This window comes from Leucoraja erinacea, chromosome 12, assembly GCF_028641065.1.
Source record: "Leucoraja erinacea ecotype New England chromosome 12, Leri_hhj_1, whole genome shotgun sequence".
Taxonomy (NCBI): domain Eukaryota; kingdom Metazoa; phylum Chordata; class Chondrichthyes; order Rajiformes; family Rajidae; genus Leucoraja; species Leucoraja erinaceus.
The window spans coordinates 44,386,604-44,406,726 of NC_073388.1; the positions used below are offsets into that span (position 1 = coordinate 44,386,604).

The 20,123-nt window shown below is 39.9% G+C and overlaps 1 protein-coding gene across 1 annotated transcript in view; it reads left to right on the top strand.

Moving 5' to 3' along the window:
• Positions 1–20,123, top strand: part of tbc1d8b (TBC1 domain family member 8B) — a 69,420-nt gene that overhangs the window by 23,412 nt on the left and 25,885 nt on the right. Inside the window, exons 5-11 of the mRNA XM_055643396.1 lie at positions 876–1,116; positions 3,703–4,052; positions 4,916–4,969; positions 8,113–8,187; positions 11,455–11,643; positions 12,972–13,186; positions 15,206–15,323. Coding sequence (XP_055499371.1) covers positions 876–1,116; positions 3,703–4,052; positions 4,916–4,969; positions 8,113–8,187; positions 11,455–11,643; positions 12,972–13,186; positions 15,206–15,323 — 1,242 coding nt within the window. The remainder of the gene's footprint in view (positions 1–875; positions 1,117–3,702; positions 4,053–4,915; positions 4,970–8,112; positions 8,188–11,454; positions 11,644–12,971; positions 13,187–15,205; positions 15,324–20,123) is intronic.

The following is a 20,123-nucleotide window of genomic DNA, read 5'->3' on the forward strand; positions in this document are numbered from 1 at the left end:
TCCAACGCAGGTAATGTTGCCTGGGACCCAATCCTTGTGGGAGATTCCAGAACGCAGGTCCATAGGTTCAAAGAACTCATAGGCTCCTGCCCCTATTTCGTAAGTCGTTAAATTTCATATGCACATCATTGTACACCATAACATCATACTTTTATAACATGGTTGTTCTAACCAAACTTCTCATCCTACTGGGAAACTGGATTCTGTGGCCTGTAGAGAAGGTTAGTTGAAATCATTTAAAAAGCTGAGTGGAAAGATTACTTTTCTGAGGCCTTTAAAAGACTATGATTGTGCTCCAACCAGTGGGGCAGAGCGACTGTCGATTCCATTGCTATTTGTCGGTCAGAGTGCAGCAAAGATGCACAAAAAGTTACAGTCAGAACAAAGTCATCTGCAATACTCTCTAGGTCAGAGGAGTTTACTATGACCAAGTAATTGAGTACAACCTGAGTAACATAAAAGGGAGAATATTGATTGTATTTTTTAATCATCCCCGGTTTAATTTTTTGTGAATTTACATTGCTCATTTTGCACTTCAGAACTTAAATGTAACCTACATGGTCTTAATATTTTTATTTGATAGATTTATGGCTCCATTTGTCAGTATTTATTTTGTTTTGGATATGTTGCCATCGCATTGGTTGAGCCAAGAACGCAATTGTGGAAGCTAATGCTCTAAATATATTAATATTTATAGGGGTTCCAGTACAAACACTTCTGAAAAATTCTGCTGCAATTATTACATGGCCCATTAGAAAGAGGAATGAATATAAAAAAAAGACCTGCGAGCTTGCCACTATGTGGTTTTAAAATGAGCAACATTCTCTGTCGGTAATTACTACATATTGATTTTGTATATTCTGTTTAACTTGCAGTTAAGATTATTATTTCCTGGGATGAAATATCAAGACTGGCAAAGACGACAAGTGTCATCCTTTCTGAGAGCATACACATTTGCAGTCACGGAGAAGACTATTACTTTACAATGTTCATGCATTTAAATGAAACATTTCTGCTGATGGAACAGCTTGCAGATTATGCTGTAAAGAGATTATTTGACAAAGAAACATTTCAAATGGATTTATTGTTTAGCGACCATTTACAAATAACAAAAAGGTAATGAAAAAATGTTAGTCTGCAGTGAGATATCCAAAGCATTAAGCAAACTTTATTTCTATTTTGAAGTATGACACTTTTGAAGAAAAATTCTCATGTATTAATTGAAAACTCTTAAAGATTTTTTTTCAAGATGAGCCAAGAATTTTTATTTTCCTCCCTAAATGCATTTAATGTTCCACAAAACAAGCTCCCTGCACAAGGCAACTGAGTGGTTTTCAGTAGTAGTATGAATCAAGTCGTTATCCCGTTCTTCACCAGTGTTTTACTTTTATTCATTTGTGGGATGTGAATGTCGTTGGTAGGTCTGGCTCTGATTGCCCACCCCCAGTTGTTCCTTGCACTGAATGACTTGCTTTGAATTGGGGATTTATGGAGTAGCCACATTGCTGTGGGTCTAGACTACCATTCAGGCAGAATGGAGATAAGGGACTGCTAACGCACAAATCACAAAGCGCCGGAGAAGCTCAGTGGTTCTTCAACTTTGCTTACCATTTTAACATCTATTCCTACATCACCCTTTGCATCCTCCATTGCCACAGCGAGGCCACACGCCAATTGGAGCAGCAACACCTCATATTCTGCTTGTGTAGCTTACAACCCAATGGTATGTACATTAAATTTTCCTACCAAGTAATAACCACACACCCCCCCCCATTCCCGACTTACTTTCCCGACTTACTTTCCTGTGCCCTCCAACTTCATCTGGTATCCTCCCATTTCTCTTTCCCCTCATCCTCCTCTTTCCCCATCTCTCTTTTCTCTTCCATTTGCATCCTCTCTCTTGGCCTCATTTTACTCCTCTCCTCTTCATCTGACACCATTTTGACTCCTTTTCAACTCTAGCCTTTGTCACTTACTCCACCCGCCTGTCAATAAAACTCCCCTCATGTATATCCACTGATCACTTGCTAGGCTTAGTCCCATGTCAAACTTGTTTTTCAAGCTTTCTCCCCATATCCCCCACTCTGATGTTTGAAGAAATGTCCCGGCTTGAAACATCACCTGTCCATTCGTTCCCCAGATGCTACCTCACCCGCTGAGTTCCTCCAGCACTTGGTGTTTAGCCTTTAGACAGAATGACCTGTTTCCTTTCCAATAGTGAATTAGATGTGTTTTTGCCACGATTAAGTAATTTCATACTTTCATTACTGATTATTGCTTTATAATCTAAACTACTTCATTATATAAATTTAAATTCCCCAGCTGAAGTTGTGGGATTTGATATCTTGCTCGGGGTCATAGTGCTAGCGTCTTCATTACTACAACAACAACAACAACAATACAAATTTATTATCATTTGAGCCCCAGTGAGACTCAAACGAAATGTTGTTTAGCCATGCAAACAAAGACACTGTCTTCACATACACATAATTAAATTCACAAACATCCATTGAACATGGAAGGCAAGTCTACTTCTATATCCCCTGTCCAAGCCCCAGGCGGGAATGATGAGTCCCACGGCCATTTTAGGCCGCGCGGGGCGATTTTACGGCCCCGCTCTCCGGTCTGAAAGTCCAAGGTTGGAACCCCCACGGGCGATGGTGAGTCCCACGGCCATGAAGCCGCGCCGGGTGATGTACTGTCCCGGTCCGGGTTGTTCCAACCCCGTGACACCGGCTGGAGAAGTCGCGTTGCGGGAGCTCCAGCACGGAAAGTTCAGACCTGCACTGCGTTGCTGGAGCCTCCAGCCCCAGGAGTCGAGTCGCACAGCGAACCGCCGCTCCCCACGCTCCGAGGCCGGCCAGCCCCACGATGGTGAGTCCGCAGCTCCGCAGTCTCCCGAGCCCCCGGGTCGTTCAGGCTGGAGGCCGCTCCACGGTGCTAGGCCCCAACGACAGCCGAGACCCGACAGGGAAAAAGTCGGGTCTCCCGGACAGGGGAGAGATTTAAAACAGTTTCCCCCCCCCCCCCCCCGCCCCCCACATTTACAGGATACTAGTTCAGTGATTTAACCATCCTACTGATATATACCTAATGAGAACAGAAGATGACTGATAGTCACTATGTATTCTATGATGACTGTTTAGTTTGGTTTCGAGATACAGCACGGAAACAGACCCTTCAGCCCACGGAGTACGCACCAACCAGTGACCCCTGTACACTAGCACTATCCTGAATACTAGGGACAATTTACAATTTTTACAGAAACCAACTAACCTACAAACCTATACGTCTTTGGAGTATGGGAGGAAACCAAAGCAATCGGTTTCTGACTTTTCCCCCACCATACTGTTATCTAGCATCCCTACCCCTTCCACCCCTTTCTCAACTAAGTTCTTGTTCCCACCCATCCTTGCTTTGGTAATAAGCTGATAAATAAGTAACACAGTTCATATTATTTAATGTGAGTCATCTCATCAAGAAATACAGTTTATTTATAAGATGTTGTATTTGCAATGGAAAAGAATATTACATGAGTACACACGTATCAAAAATATTTTTGCCAGCACAGTTCTCCGATATGATTCTGAGTCGTTTGTTAGTCTGTCATTGTTTTAGATCATGCAAATGTAATTCTCTTTATTCTATTGTGTTGTAAAGCTGGTTTGTTACATTGGTTGCATTCATTTTGTTTTATTTTAGAGTTCTGGAGAATCGAGCAAGGACTGAATATTTCACTGCACTCTTTAGGCTTCCTAGGGAAGAAAGTCTGGATGACATACTTGATTGTTTTCTTTGGATCCCTTTTTGCCACGCTCATGCATTTGGGAAAATGTTTATTTCAGATAATTACATCTGCTTCCGTAGCCAAGATGCAAATCATTGTCATGTAATCATTCCAATGCGGGAGGTAATGTATATGATATGTAACATCAAAAGAGTTTGGGATAAAATCCCTCCCAGGCTTAGAAATGTCATCAGTGTGGTTAAGACTAAAACTGTTAGACATCCAGTTTTGGAGTGCCTTTTCCAGGTATTAGAGATGAAGAGATGAAAAGTCCTATTTACACCAAGGAACAAGGAACTGCAGATGTTGGTTTAGAAAAAAAAGATGCAAAGTGCTGGAGTAACTAAAGCAGATTAGGTAGCATCTCAAGAGAATATGGATGGCTGAAGTTTCGGATTGTGATCCTTCAGACCTGTTTATATATAGACTGGTACATACATTACATATTATGCAGTTTGAAGAATAGGCCCCGACCCAAAACATAACCTGCCCATGTTCTTCGGGGATGCCGTCAGGTGCCTGTCCCACTTACGCGACTTTCCAGCAACTGTCTTCGACCTTCAAGCTCGGGGGGCACTCGCCTTTAAAACCGCGAGCAGGATGGACCGTCAGCAATGAAACTGCGAGCTGGATCGACCGTCGGAGAGCGCGTGCGTGCACACACACACACACACACACACACACACACACACACACACACACACACACACACACACACACACACACACACACACACACACACACACACACACCCCCCCCCCCCCCCACCCCATAGCTACCTCGACTATCTATAGCCACCTACCACTGCACTCATAGTGCAGTTCAAAAGAACCATGCCGACCAATTTGTACTCGAGGAAAATTTTGCAGCATGTTGAAACATTTTCCTTGACCAAATTGAGGACGCGAGTATGCAGGAATTTCTCTCGAGCATGAAGGAGAGTTACAGTGACCTCCTAGGACCCCGTATCGACCACACTGAGTTTGTGGTGAGTGCAAACTCTTCTAAACTCGTAAATTAGGTCGCCATAGTGGGACAGGCACTTTACTCCAGCACTTTGTGTCTAAGTTTATTGTTAACCTGCAGTGTAGGTCTGGACCACATATTTTTCTGCTACTATCTTTGCAGGGAGGTTCTGGGGAGCTGGGCACTCCCTAACAGGAGAACAAAAGAACTCTGGGGGTGAGTACACCATGTCGAACTCACAGCTCGTTGTCTTTGGAGAGGGGTGATTGATAGCTGGCATCGTTGAAGGGTTAGGAGTTATAAATAGTTTGAGAAGAGTTCAGGTTCTCTGTTCCTACACTGACCTACCTTAACTTTTGTTATATATTTCAATTCATACCAACTTTTTTTCACTGGCAAAGTTGCATTATCAATTCTAGTTTCAAGGGGCCATTTTCTTTTACATGGTGTTCTGATTTTATTGTAATTCGGGCTATAAATTCTTGAAAGAATGGTCCGGTATTTTTTTCAAAGATGCTGTTGCAATGATAAATGTTTAGCTAAACGATTAACTATTTTGTTGTGACATACAGTACCCTCCATAATGTTTGGGACAAAGACCCATCATTTATTTATTTGCCTCTACTCCACAATTTGAGATTTGTAATAGAAAAAAATCACATATGGTTAAAGTGCACATTGTCAGATTTTATTATAGGCAATTTTTATAGCAATGTTACAAAATTTTGAGATTTAAAAAATCAAGTCTGCAATTTATCCCATCAGATAAAGCATAACAATAAGTTTAATTTGACACCTAATTCACTTTCATATCAAGTAATAAAAAAGTTATGGCCATTTTCATACTCGGAAATTAGCATCTTGTTCCCTATTGATTTTCTATGGACATAACAAAAAAGCTGTGATCGTGGACAGTCAAAAGCCCATAACCTTCTTAAAAATTAAGAGAACTGAATGAAATTTTCAGTTATCTTAGATTGAAGCATTCTGAAACAAATATAAAATAATGTTACTTGGATAACCTGAAATTAAAGCATATAATTAGTTAGTTACCCAATTGTAGCTAATTTCAAACTTCAATTACTAGATCTAAACATCTATCCATTTCTTAATAAATGATTTAACATTTTTAAATAGCCCAAGTAATATTCACAAATAATTCACAATAAAACATGATTTTTAAATCTCATTGACATTAATTTATAGGCCAAATGGAAGGAATTTAGTGTTCAATTGCTGTAAATTAAAGTCAATTTTAAATCAGCTTTCTAGTGGGTTCCTGTGAACGCGCTGGTTTAGAACGTTCACATTGCGCTGGATTTGTGCCCTCAAGTGCCCAGAAAAATACTGCGGGATATAAAGAGCCCAAAATGAACTACTCGCTATAGAAAACTTTATATACAGGGTTATATACAAGCCCCATTTAATGTAAAAATAAGGTACATACCTTTAATTGTTTGCTTTATAAAACCCTGGGGCTGCGAGAGGTTGCGGATTGAGAGAGTGATTTTTAAACTACTATGACTATTATACAAGGCCATAAAAACTAATAATACCTTTTGCGACGGGGTCTTTCAGCGATTTTCCGTTAATGATTTACTAGGCTGAACATTTTCGATTGCAACAGCCTAGTAAAAATCGCGTTTTAAACCCGCCCCCTCCAAACAGCGCCAAAATCGCGCACACGGGGTAGGGCAGATGCTCAGCCACGATTCAGGTAGGTTTTGTAACATACCTAATTTTTATACATTTTGGTTTCACCATGTAGAAATTACAGCAGTGTTTATACAAAGTCCCCCACCCCCATTTTCAGTGCACCATAATGTTTGGGACACATGGCTTCACATGTGTTTGTAATTGCTTAGGTGTGTTTAATTGCTTACTTAATGCAGGTATAAGAGAGCTCTCAGCACCTAGACCTTCCTCCAGTCTTTCCATCATCTTTGGAAACTTGTATTGCTGTTTATCAACATGAAGACCGAAGTTGTGCCAATGAAAGTCAAAGAAGCCATTATGACACTGAAAAACAAGAATAAAACTGTTAGAGACATCAGCCAAACCTTAAGCTTACCAACATCAAATGTTTGGTTTTTTAAAGCTAAAAAATGGTCAATTCTTGAGTGGCCAATTTAATCACACGATCTGATCCTAATTGAGCATGCCTTTTATATGCTGAAGAGAAACTGAAGGGTACTAGCCCCCAAAACAAGCATAAGCTAAAGATAGCTGCAATATAGGCCGAGCAGAGCATCACCAGAGAAGACACCCAGCAACTGGTGATGTCCATGAATCACAGACTTCAAGCAGTCATTGCATGCAAAGGATATGCAACAAAATACTAAACATGACTACTTTCATTTACATAAAATTGCTGCGTCCCAAACATTATGGTGCCTTGAAATGGGGGGGGGGGGGGGGGGGGGGGGGGGACGGGACTTTGGCTAAACGATGCTGAAATTTCTACATGGTGAAACCAAAATGTATACTAATGGCCTTTATTAAAATCTGACAATGTCCACTTTAACCACATGTGATTTTTTTCTATTACAAATCTCAAATTGTGGAGTACAGAGGTAAATAAATAAATGATGGGTCTTTGTCCAAAACATTATGGAGGGCACCGTATAAAGCAGGAGCTTGAAATCTTTGTACTATTTAAGAAATTAACAATTTGTTGTCCTATAACCGATCACTGGTATTTGAAACATCAGACAACTTGGCAAGCATATCTGCTCAGCACCAGGTGCAAAATAACTTTGCGCTTCACTGAATTTAAGGAAAAGATGGGCTTGCACAGAAAACTGGGTTTAGTCCTCCAATGCACACGGGGAAGTACACAAAACACTTGGACGAGAAAGAGGAAATATCCAGGAAGATTGTTTGAGAGCATGTACACTTACTTTCGCAAAAACTGAGAAAATTTGGTACAGTTGTTCAAATATGCAGAATTCTTTGGCACAATTGCGGGCAACCAAGAGGTACATGTGTTTTCCCTGGGGAAAGATTAAATGTGAGCCTGAGGGGTCTTTTTTACAGGTGTAAAGGGGGGGTGTATGGAACAACAGGCCGGAGAAGTAGTTGAGGCAGGTTCTATCGCAATGTCTACCTTAGGGAGATGTTAGAACTACAGGCACGGGATATGTAATAAAATGTACTGCTTCAGTGCTGGACAGAGGGGCAAAGGCAGTTGCGTGACTTCAAACAATTCACCAACCAGATTTGCGCCTTGATTGGCAGGGTATTGCGGTGGTTTGAGCCATCATGTCAGGGGAAACTTTATGGATTTGAATATGGGCCTTTTTCTGCATGTGTGGCTAAAATGCTATACGACTGTGATCTGAAATCCTCTGTTATATCAGAGACACTGGGATCCAAGCCTGTCCCTTGGAACAGTGACTCTTGGGGGCACACGTTGCTGAAGTACACATCCTACAGTAAAAACTGGAAAGAGATATACATTATGTTCAGGACAAAGGTTTGAATCTGGGCATTAAATGCATGAATAACTGTTATGAAACCTGTTCCACAGAATTAAACAGCTGACATTCGGGCACCGTTCAAAATTGCAAAATATATCTTTTGTCTTGCAGTTGCAAAAGGAGCAACAAAATTTTTGCCTGGGTGTAAAAGCAGGTTGAGTATTTTTCTGGGGGGTAATTGTTCCAAAAGGATTCAGTGCAGTGAACAGCCAGTTTTTACAGCCAACTACGACGTGAGGGTGGTGAGACGGCCTTACATCAAACTGTGCAATGACAGAACCAAACATCTGGTTTCGTAAAACAATAATTATTACATGGGTGTAAACAAAATTTTGGGTGTATTGGTAATGGAGGCAAACATTTGCCTGGTACAGTATAGAATTGTGACTTTACACAAGTAGTTTGGCACCGCATCATGTTCAGTGTTTGTTTCTGTTAAAGTGCAATTGGTGGTCTTCCTTACATTGTATTATCTGGCTGATGTATGGACTTGTGCATGCGCAGCCGAATTTGTTTCTATAATGATACAGGTCCGTTGAATTGTTAAAGGTGAGCAGCAGTCCCCAACATCGCACGACTCCCTTTCGTCCTGAATTGGTTTCCACATGGAGTGCGTGTGCGAGTTCCAGGTAAGCCACTTAGTCTGAAGCAAAAGTTGCAGCTCATTATGTCCCGCCTATTGGACTCTTCATAGGGTCCCCAATGGGACACTGGGTTGTTCCAGCTGTTTGGGGGAAAGAAAGGGCTCTGTAACGGCCTTATGTCTGCATTTATGCTTGACTTGAAAGAAAAGCTTTTTGTTGGCAATCATTTATGTGGAGAAACTATGTGTGTAGATGTTCAGTCGCATAGAAATTGACCTTATAATTGTTGTCTTAAGAGGAGACTTTGTTGCAGTCATTTTGTTGTCTAAACATATGGACACGTCTGGTGAATCGTCTACTTATTACTATGTATTTTTCATTTGCAGTTGGAATCTGGGTATTATAGTGCATTTTTTCAATTGCATGTATTAGTTTGGAGACACAGCTTTAATCTGGCAGAACATTTGGTACAATTATTTTCGGGTGGATTGTGCCTGGATGAAAATGATGAAAACAATTAGTTGTACCTTTTCAGCAATTTCATTGGTTTGTTCCGTATGTTTTTGGTACATGGAAAAGTCTTAAAATGATATTTGCTGACACATTCTCATAACACTGGTCACTATGGTGCGAAGACTGAAAAGGAAACATTGGGTATGTATGCTTTTGGTTTGCGTGGAGTGTGGTGACGGTTGTTGCAAGGCAAATGCATAGACATGATCAGCAAGTGTGTGCTTTACTGCGAGGTTTTAAAGTGGCTTGTTAAAAGGAGCAGTGAGTGTTTTTGGTTCATAACAGAATAATTACTCTCAGAGTAAAGACAAGGATATGTAAAAAAAAAATGTGAAGCTTTGGTTGGCCAATTGGTTTATGTGACACACAATGTATTGAGCAGTGGTCACACAGTTTCTTCCGAGAAGGCTTGGTTGAACAGCAACATATCTATTCAGTGCAATATCTGGCATAAACAAAAAAAACTTTTGGGATTGGCATCCATGATGTATCTCTGGAGGGATATAGAACATGCAGGGTGCAAGGTACATTCTTTAGTTTGTCCTACAGCAATGTTCGCACTGGACTTTGTGTGGGGAGAAAAGGAAATGTCTGTTCTTATGCCTGTATATCTAAGAAGTACTGGTGCACATTTATCCGCAGGACTGTTCATGATGAATTGTTTCTTTTGATAGACAATCAGTATCAGTACTACCCACGTTCAAAGTACTCTTAGTCGGTTTTGGAAGATGACACTTTCTTGACGGGCACCAGTGACTCTTTACTTTCCTAACAAACTGGTGGAAAACAACATAGTGCATTGCTTAAAGGAAAGTCAATTAACAAACTTGAATCGTTACTGAAGCACTAATGGAGAGCCTCCCCACTACCTCCACAAGATGCGGGAGCAGTCAAAAATCTGGATTCAAACAAAAATGGGCAAGCATTTTTTTGCGGGCGCCGGTTGTTCGGGAAACTCTAACTTTGGGGTGTAGTTTACGCCGGCGGATCTTTTGGGAGTCCGGCGTTTTCTATTGAGGCTTTAGGTTAATTGTGTCCAATTATGATTTTTCAGTGTAAACATTGAGCCAGTTAAGTTACAGCCAACCCCCCCATGCTAAGGCTGGTTCAGTAATAGAAATCCTTCATTAAACAGTTCACAAATCACAAACCAAAAAAAAAAATATGATATACCGAATAAAATTAGCTCTTGCTAAATTTACATGGAAACTAATTAAGTAAACAAAATATTATTTTTGAACTCGTGCTTCTTAAGGTATGCACAGATGCAGCAAATTTGCACTACAGAAAATTGCGGTTTCACAGTTTTCCTCGGAATGTAACCTGTCCCGCAATTAATGTTCAGTGCAGTGTTTTCCTTTGTATAAACATATGCAATAAGAAGGGATATTTAAAAAAAAAAAATTAGGGTCTTTTTGTTACTATTACAAAAACTGATGTAAGGTTGGGACAGAATGAAAATTGCTTTATTTCTCTATTCCGTATGCATGCGCAAGTCCCTTCAAGCAGTTTTATTATAAAATTTACAAAGCCAGGTCAACATATTGTATCCAAGGTAACCAGTGTCACAATGTACGTTTTAGTCAGCCCAATTTTACCTCAGTTGAAAGCATACAACAGGACATTTCAGCAAAGTCAGCACACATCAAGATCAAATTTTCATCCCCACTCCAAGTCACCCAATAAGGAGTGGGTTACATATAGCAATTTAAAGTACAGTCCCAGCTGCAGCCGGCCACAAAGGCCAGTTGCAGCCATCAGCTCCATTCCGGTCGTCCCACAAACCATTTTCCCTCTCCGTGCACGGCCCTCTTCAGCCCTTGTTCCCCTGGGGGTGCCTCCGCAGCCGACCTTGAGGGCGCGGAAGATAAGACCCCCGGTTCTTCTTACCGGCCTTATGTCCAGCATCCATCACCGACTCCCTCCACCTCCTTTTTGATTCCTGGCCTTCAGGGTTCTGAGTCTTCCTGATGGGAAGCAAGACTAAGCAAAAGCTGATTCCAAGGGGTCTGTTAAAGTCTCAGGCAAGAAATTATATGCTATGATGGCTTCATTATGTCCCCCAACAGATTGGTTGTATGCAGAAAATTCATTGTTATCAATATAAAAATATGGCTTGCTTGAGAACGCAATTATAAGCTACTGTTATTTTATGATTTGCAGTTGAAAGAAAAGATGAAAGTGCAATCGTGGAACATTCATTTTGTGGAGTATGGTCATGGAGTCTGTATGTTTCGTACAAAAAAGACCAGGGACCTTGTAATGAGAGGAATCCCAGAAGTCTTAAGAGGAGAACTTTGGCTATTGTTTTCAGGTGTGCAACCTGTTCAACTGTGGAACAAGTCTTTTGAAATGATTAACAAAATTAGTTATATACATTTCCAGGAATTCATTAGAAATGAGACCCTCTTAGTTTTTCCAAAGTACAGGAAACATTCTCCCACATTTTCACAATCATGTATGTAGTTTGTAATGTGACATTCTCTTCACTGCTGTAGCTTTTATTTGTGCAGGAGGCAAGAGAAAGAAACATTCAATATACAATAAACATTCAATATGGATTGGGGTTGAGTGCCTGGATGAATTTGTGATGTAATGAGGCATGATATAAGCCAGTTTCAGCAAGTATCTTTGAGGTTACACTGAAGCATGTTTGGGTTGCCCAATCAGATGGGGAAATTAAGTCATTTTAGATGATAGTTACTTACAAACATGAGCTCATAACATTTATTCAACTACTGATCAGATTTAATGCAAGGAACTGGAAATCCTGGAGCCCTGGCTCGTGCATCCTTTGGTGAGGCCAGAGGTGGTGCAGATTTTGGTGGTAAAACCACCACTGCTTATAGATCATGAGCGGCATGAATGTTTCCCAGTTTCATTTCTCGAGAAGGCTTGTTTCATAGAACATGGAACAGTACAGAGCACAGTACAGCAATGTCTGTGCTAAACATGATGCCCAATGAAACTAATCTCTTCTGCATGCATGTGATACATATCTCTTCATTCCCTGCATGTTCAGATATGTATCTCCTGACTCGGTTATTCTGAGTCAATCTTCCCTCAGAAATCTCTCTTATTTATTCATCCTAACTCGTCACACATTACACTCTTCACTGTTAGACTCTTCCTACCATATCTAATTGTCCACACAGTATCTGGCCATCATCTCAATCTGTTGCCAGAGAAATGGAGGGGGGGAAATTATATCTTAGTATTAAATGCAATTTTGTATATCTTAGCTACTCTACCTCCGATCATTAATATATACAGTACATGTAGTGATACCCTCTCTGGTTTGAGAATAGCAGAGCTTTATTTTTAATGGCCTATGACAATTTGAGGTAGTTACTTGGAGTCAATATCCTACTGTATCTTGCTAGAAATTCCAATCTGTGTCTTTTGTTAAGAATTGGATTTGTTTTGGATAAACACTTGGATAACAATCCTGTATATTTAAAGGAAATATCAACTGACTTTCCTTTCTTTAAATAGTTCATTTTTAGACACAAGTAAAAATTGCATAATTTAGTTTGTTAATTTATAATTGTTACAGAATATTTTGAAATGCTGGTAGCTTGCTTGTTGTGATCACTGACAGCATAACAGCAAAAGTAAATTTTGTGTAAACTCAAATTCTAGGTGCAAATAATGACATGGCTGCTCACCCTGGCTATTATACCGAATTGGTGGAAAGGTCCATGGGCACCTGTACTCTGGCTACAGATGAGATAGAACGTGATCTACATCGCTCACTACCTGAACATCCTGCATTCCAAAGCGATACAGGAATCTCTGCGCTTAGACGAGTCCTCACAGCCTATGCTTCACGGAACCCCAAAATAGGCTACTGCCAGGTTGGAGTTGCCGGTTTACTATCAAACTTATAATTTTTGAATGCTACTATATTTTAATCATAGTTTCTCCTGTAGCCAACCGTATGCAAAAGAAACTTCACCCTGCAATTCCATGGCGAATAACATTTAAAGTTAGAAGAAGGGCCCCAACACAAAACATCGTCAACATATTCCTTCCACAGATGCTGCCTGACCCTCTTAGTTACTCCAAATGTGTAGAATGGGAACTGCAGATGCTGGTTTACAAGCAAAAAGACACAAAGTGCTGGAGTACTTTTCAGTGGGTCAGGCAGCATATCTGGAGAACTCTGGAGCCTGAAGAAGGGTCCCAACCCGAAATAACCTATCTATGTTCTCCAGAGTTGCTGCCTGACCTGCTGAGTCACTCGGCACTTTGTGTATTTTTATTTTACTTCTAATGTGTGTTTTACTGGAAAATGTATACATCCCAGACAAGTAACCAAATAATTATAAAGGATTTAAGAGGAGAAAATTCTTGGTAGTTAGTATTTTTATCATTTTCAACATGACTTTCCTGACTTGGTTATCGCATTATGGCTGACTTCAAATAATATGTTTCTCATTCTGATTGCTGGCAACCCTATCAAAGTGTTCGCTTTGCTGTGTGTATGTTTGGTATTTGTTTTGGGTAAGTTGTGTTCCTCTGCACCCGCAACGTGCCACATAGAATATGAGGCTTCATAACTGGAACTGACTGGACCTGGCTTCCATATATATGTGACAACGCTTTACTTGTTCATAGAACATTTACAGAAGCTGTGAGTGTTTTCTTTTAAATAGGTTGATCAGATTCTGCTGAAAATCGAGATAACCCTTCACACTGCTAGCTGTGGTTCTGAGGTTACAATTATCAGCCATAATCTTGCAAAATGATACAGTAAATTTGAGGGACTGTGTTGCCTGCTTCTGATTGCTATCTAGGTCTCTGTAAATGAGTGGGGACCTCATTAGAAGTATGACTCCAATCTATTCAGCAAATGGAAACCAGTGTAGAAGACGAAGGGTCCCGACCCAAAACAGTTCCACGTTTTCCCTAGACGCTGCCTGACCCGCTGAGTTACTTCAGCACTTTGTCTCCTTAGATTTCTTAATATCTTTATTTGTAGGTTCTTAAATATTGTCAGTTTCCACATCTTCTAAATATATTGATCTGAAGTTTCATTATACTTTGTGTGCAATTGCTCTTTAAAAAAAATATATATATTTGTAATAACAAAAAATACTGTTACATGGAAAACTGGAATAGAAATAAAAAATGCTGAAAGTAGTACTTGGCAGGTCAGGCAGCATTAGTTGGGAGATGGATGGATTTAACATTTCAGATTGATGTCCTGTCATTAGGACTAACACTTTGGTGTTGCTGTTTGGTTGTGGAATGCCAATTTACTGAACAAGGCAACCATGACATGCTGGGAAATTACATTTGGTGACTGGCAATTTATGGGCTAATTTTTGTTTTTAGGAACACTCATTTCTCTGAACAGTATTAACATTCCATGTAAAATGTAATCTGTTTGATCTCAAAGTAGTCCACTAAGCAAATAATGCTCTTTAGTTCACAAATAAAATAAATGGCAGTCTTGCAGATTGGCAGTCTTGACATGCCTCAGGTCTCCTGTCCATGAGTCGGTGTTGATTTTTTTGAATACTGCTCAGCAATACTTTAGGGGGATAAATGCATTCAAAGAGCCAAGTAAGTATAAGTTGCTGTAATTGTCTTGGACAATCCTAACCTCAAGGAGTTAGCAACATCCTTCTTGATAACATTTGGCAGCTGACTTTGAATGGTTTAGTCAAGCAACAGCATGACTTAGTCATAGCTACAAGATCCTTTCTGCGTGCAAACTTTCTAAACCACCTAGCCAATGCCTTGTTGAAATGTGGATTTCCTTTAATGTTTGAAAGGTCGAGGCAAAACGCATTATTTTGTAACTACATATTACACGGATGGTTATAAATTATTTATCATAGTGTATTTTTTTTCTTTCACCTGCAAAGGCGATGAATATTTTGACGTCTGTTTTACTACTTTATGCAAAAGAAGAAGAAGCCTTCTGGTTACTGGTTGCTGTGTGTGAAAGGATGTTGCCAGATTATTTCAATCGACGAATAATTGGTAAGATTTGCAGCTTCTGCATTTTTTAAGTCTTATTTCCAAATGTAGTCTCCCTCAACAATACCCTATAGTAGGCACACAGGATTCATGAGTTCAGAAGTTATAGGAGCAGAATTAGGCCATTCGGCTCATCAAGTCTACTCCACCATTCAAACATGGCTGATTTATCTTTCCCTCTCAACCCCATTCTCTTGCCTTCTCCCCATAATCCCTGACACCCGTACTAGTCAAGTAATTGGTGATTGAATAATTTAACTCTATGTTAAAGTTAAGAATAATTTTACTATACGTTAAAGTTAAGAATAATAAATGCTCATCGTGAGTGTCCTCCAACAATAAGCTTATAACTGCTGGATGTACTTTGCATAGAAGCATCCTCAAGATGAATTTATGCAGCAGATGTTACCATGAGTATTTTTCAAAATTTTATATTCAGCTGTGGAGCACTTCTGAAGTTTGTTGGATTAAGTTATCTGTTTGGGCCCAATCTTTATTCGTTCAATGGTAACACCACATTATTATGACTATTTGGTATAACTAAATGGCGGTCACGGTGGCGCAGCGGTTGAGTTGCTGCCTTACAGGGAATGCAACGCCAGAGACCCGAGTTCGATCCTGAATACGTGTGCTGTCTGTAGGGAGTTTGTACATTCTCCCCGTGACCTGCATGGGTTTTCTCCGAGATCTTCGGTTTCCTCCCACACTCCAAAGACGTACAGGTTTGTAGGTTAATTGGCTTGGTAATTGTAAAAATTGTCCCTAGTGGGTATAGGATAATGTTAATGTGCGGGGATCGCTGGTCGGCATGGGCAGAAGGGTCTGTTTCCGCGCTGTATCTCTAAACTAAACCAACCAAAATTTTTAAAACATTTACTTTGTAAACCACAATTGAGCAATTGCTTTTTGGGAAGAATATTTGACCACTTCATGCCACCTACCTCCAACAGTTTTGACCTAATTCACTCACCTAGCATGTTTTGTGAGTTAAATTTGGAATTGACTTGCCTATTCTCTGAATGTCCTCTCCATCCTTTGCTGCATCATGTCCCTATCATTATTACCCTCATCGAGTTTCTCTATTTCATATTCATTGAGACAATGAAAATGATGAATAACTCATGATGGGCCCATATCAGCTTAAAATAACCTTTTACAAATGTGTATGCAGTTGAAACCTTGTTTTTCACTGATTTATATGCTGAAATATTCCTCTTTGTGGCTTGCAACACATGCTGGTCAGGTCACACCAATATGGAAGCAATTGTTCTTCCCTTATTCTGCAGCATTCAGAGACTTATTTAGAAGTCTGCTTGGGAAGTTAAACGTATGTTCATCTCAACCTTTGTCTCTCACAATTCCTCTTCACTCATCAGCTTAGTTTTGAGTTTCAATGATTCGGAGTATGGAATTTTTTTCAAAGGAAAATGCTTTCCTTGGACTTGGCCCCTTGCAGGCCTTTGAGATATCTGCAAGCCTTCTTTTCTACGTTGTTGCACCACTGATTTCCATCATTCCATTTTTGGGAGCCATCGCTGCATCTATCCAAACTCCAAGCTCTGATGTTTTCCCTCTGTCCTTGCTTCTTTCTTGTGTTCCGCTTTTTTTTTTTACGGTCATAAGGGATAGGAGCAGAATTAAGCCATTTGGCCCATCAAGTCTGGCTGATCTCTCTCTCTCCTAACCCCATTTTCCTGCCTTCTCCCCATAACCCCTGACACCCATACTAATCAAGAATCTATCTATCTCTGCCTTAAAATCTATCACGTCATTATTTTAGTTATTGAACGTCATGCACTATTGCTCCCATAAAGGCGCTTACTAATGTTTCTACTAATTTACAATTTATGCATTTATTTTTTTGTGATATGTACAAAGCCCAGTAAATGTTGATGCAGTCTTAAGTAGAAGAAGTAGAATTGCCAAAAACAATAAGAGAATTAGCAGCAAAGTGCTGGAGTCCTCAAGTCAGCTGGTCAGGCAGCATCTCTGAGGGAAAAGGATGAAAAGGGGTTCCGACCCAAAACGTCACCCATCTTTTTTCTTCAGAGATACTGCCTGACCCGCTGAGTTACTCCAGCACTTTGTGTCCTCTTTGGTATTAAACAGCATCTGCAGTTCCTTTCTGCACAATGAAATTAACAAATCCCGTTTTGAATGCAAATTGGAATTTTAGATTTTATTGCAGTCTGGCTCTTAAACTAAAGTCAGTGATGAAAGAAATATCATAAGTAGCTTGGTTGCTTTATAAACAAGGTTTAACTGCCAAAGGTTGAGAACAATTTTGCTGGTGATATTGTAGATTCATTGCTAATCTCCAGTAATGAGACCAATTCTTGCCATTTGCTCCAAACAGCTTGGTTGGATCAGGCTGTTGTTATCTGTCAAAGGTTGAGCTCGCATTGGTGACAGAGATTTGTTAATAATGATCAGCCCTGAGATGTTTTGGTGTCTGCTTGGATCAAATTCTTTCCCTCCCAAGGGCAAAGTACATCTGATTTCCCCCCTGGAGATGATTACTAATTTCTCCCAGAATAACTGTTCACATAATAGCTGAGAATGTCCTTCCAGGCTGTGATCACCCATCTCACAAGTACTGATTAACTGAAAACAGTACCCTAGCCAGTAACTAGCCTGGGTTTGGCACAGATACACTTTGGGCTTAATTTCCCCACATATGGTGCGGATGTACTTGTGGCATCTTTGATATATGCTGAATCATAGGATACTTTTTGTATTAACACTGATTCAGATACATACAGAATTACTAGATGGAGACACAAGGAATTTCAGATACCCAACCCCATCTCTTTCCTGTGTCCCCACAGCACATCCATTTCTCCCATAACCTCACTCTTCGTTCCCCTCCACCTATATCCCTTCCTTCACATTTCCTTCCTCGTCTTTCCTTATCTGACAGCTTTTTGTCTCCCTTTTATCTCTAACCTTTGTCCATCTATCTGTCAAACCACCCTTACCCTCACCTGTATCCGCCTACCACTTGCCAGGCTTTGTCGCACCCTCACCTCTTTTCTAATTGTCTCACCCCTACTATAATCAGTCTGAAGAAAGGTCCCTTCGAGTTTCACTGTACCTTAATTGATACATGTGGCAATAAAATACCTTTGAACCGTTGACCAGAAACGTCACCTGCTTTGTGCTTGACTCAAGATTAATTGATAATTTGCATCTTGATTCCTGTTTTGGATGCCTAATCATTCTTTGTCCACCACCAAACAATCTGCCTGACATACAATGTACAGTGTTTAACCATAAAAATGCAGAGCTCTTTTTTTTTCAGATCACGTACAATGTCAGTATATGTAAAATGAGTGCATGGAAAAGTAACAGCCAGTACTACAAATGTGACATTTCTTCTTAATTCATTTGCATTTGAATAATAAGCTTCTGTTGCTGGCTCTGCATGTATGTTTTGAGTTGCTTTATCTTAGAAAGTGTATAGTTCCATTGAAATGGAAGCCTGCCAGCAAAAAGCCTTTTGTTTTGAGTTTGACAAAATTGTTCTTGTGAAATTCGTCCTTATATTAGAGCTGCTGTGATGTAGGAAAGCTTTAAAGTGCAAATTTCTGTTGCTGAGTGCTGTAAAAAGAATCTGTGGCCTGTTCAGAATTTATTCCAATGACAAGTCTACAATAGGTTTCCCAATATTTCAATGTGTAAAGTGCGGCACAGTGGTGCAGCGGCTGATTTGCTGCTCGACAGCGCCCCGAGTGCCGGGTTCCATCCTGACTACGAGTACTGTCTGTATGGAGTTTACTTCTTACGCCACATTTGGTTTTTCTCAATCTGTGATGCTGCTCTTTATTACATTCTTTCTGGAAATCTAATTATATTCCATCTACATGTTTCTATTTAGCAACATCAAATGTTATTCCAAAGTATTTCAATAGTTGGGCAATCATCATTTTCCTTTCAGCAAACTATTGACTTTACCTGATTATCTTAACTATTTTCTAGGGTTCTGTCCCTCGGGACCTGTTGTCCATTCCCTCCACTGATGCCGCCTGACTCGTTGAGTTCCTCCAGCATATTGTGTTTTGATCAAGATTCCAGTATCTGTAGTTTCTTGCCTCCATCTTTGTCTCCTTTTTGGAATAAATGATTTCTATTTTCTAATCTAATTAATTATTTGCAGAATTTTGGAACATTTAAATACACCAGCTATCTCACCAGCTCTTTTAAAATAGGATTTCAATTTATTTTAAAATACTTCCTTATTAGCCACTCTACTTTTTAAAAATTCTGTCCAATCCTATAACCTGCTATCACTTTGCATAATGAAATGCTGTAACTTTGTTTAAAAACTATTTTAACTATAAAGTTAATCATACCATTAAGTTATTAAAAGCACTTAAAGCCAATTAGGAGCATCTCAGTTAACTTGTAAAATATCAATTGTCCAAACACTAATACCAGATTCAGATTTTCAGCGTCTTTGGTAGTGCTACATGCAACCCAATCAAGGGTTGGTGGGCTCTAAACTATTACATTCCACTGCTATATTTCAGTCAGAATCACAGCCCTTCCATGTGTGGGATTCCTCCAGTCCCTGATAGATATATACAGTTTATTTCAGGTTCTTGGAGGAAAATTCAAGGCATTAATTTTAATCCTGCAGGTTGAAGGATGTAAAATGAAATTACCGTTGCAACAAACTCACTCGTGTCAAGCTAACCCGTCTGAAAGACAAGAGATTGCATTTCAGCATGATGTGAATCTCTTAATTTCCTAGGTGCTTGTTTAATGAATATGGATCATTTATGTGTGTGTGTGTGTGTGTGT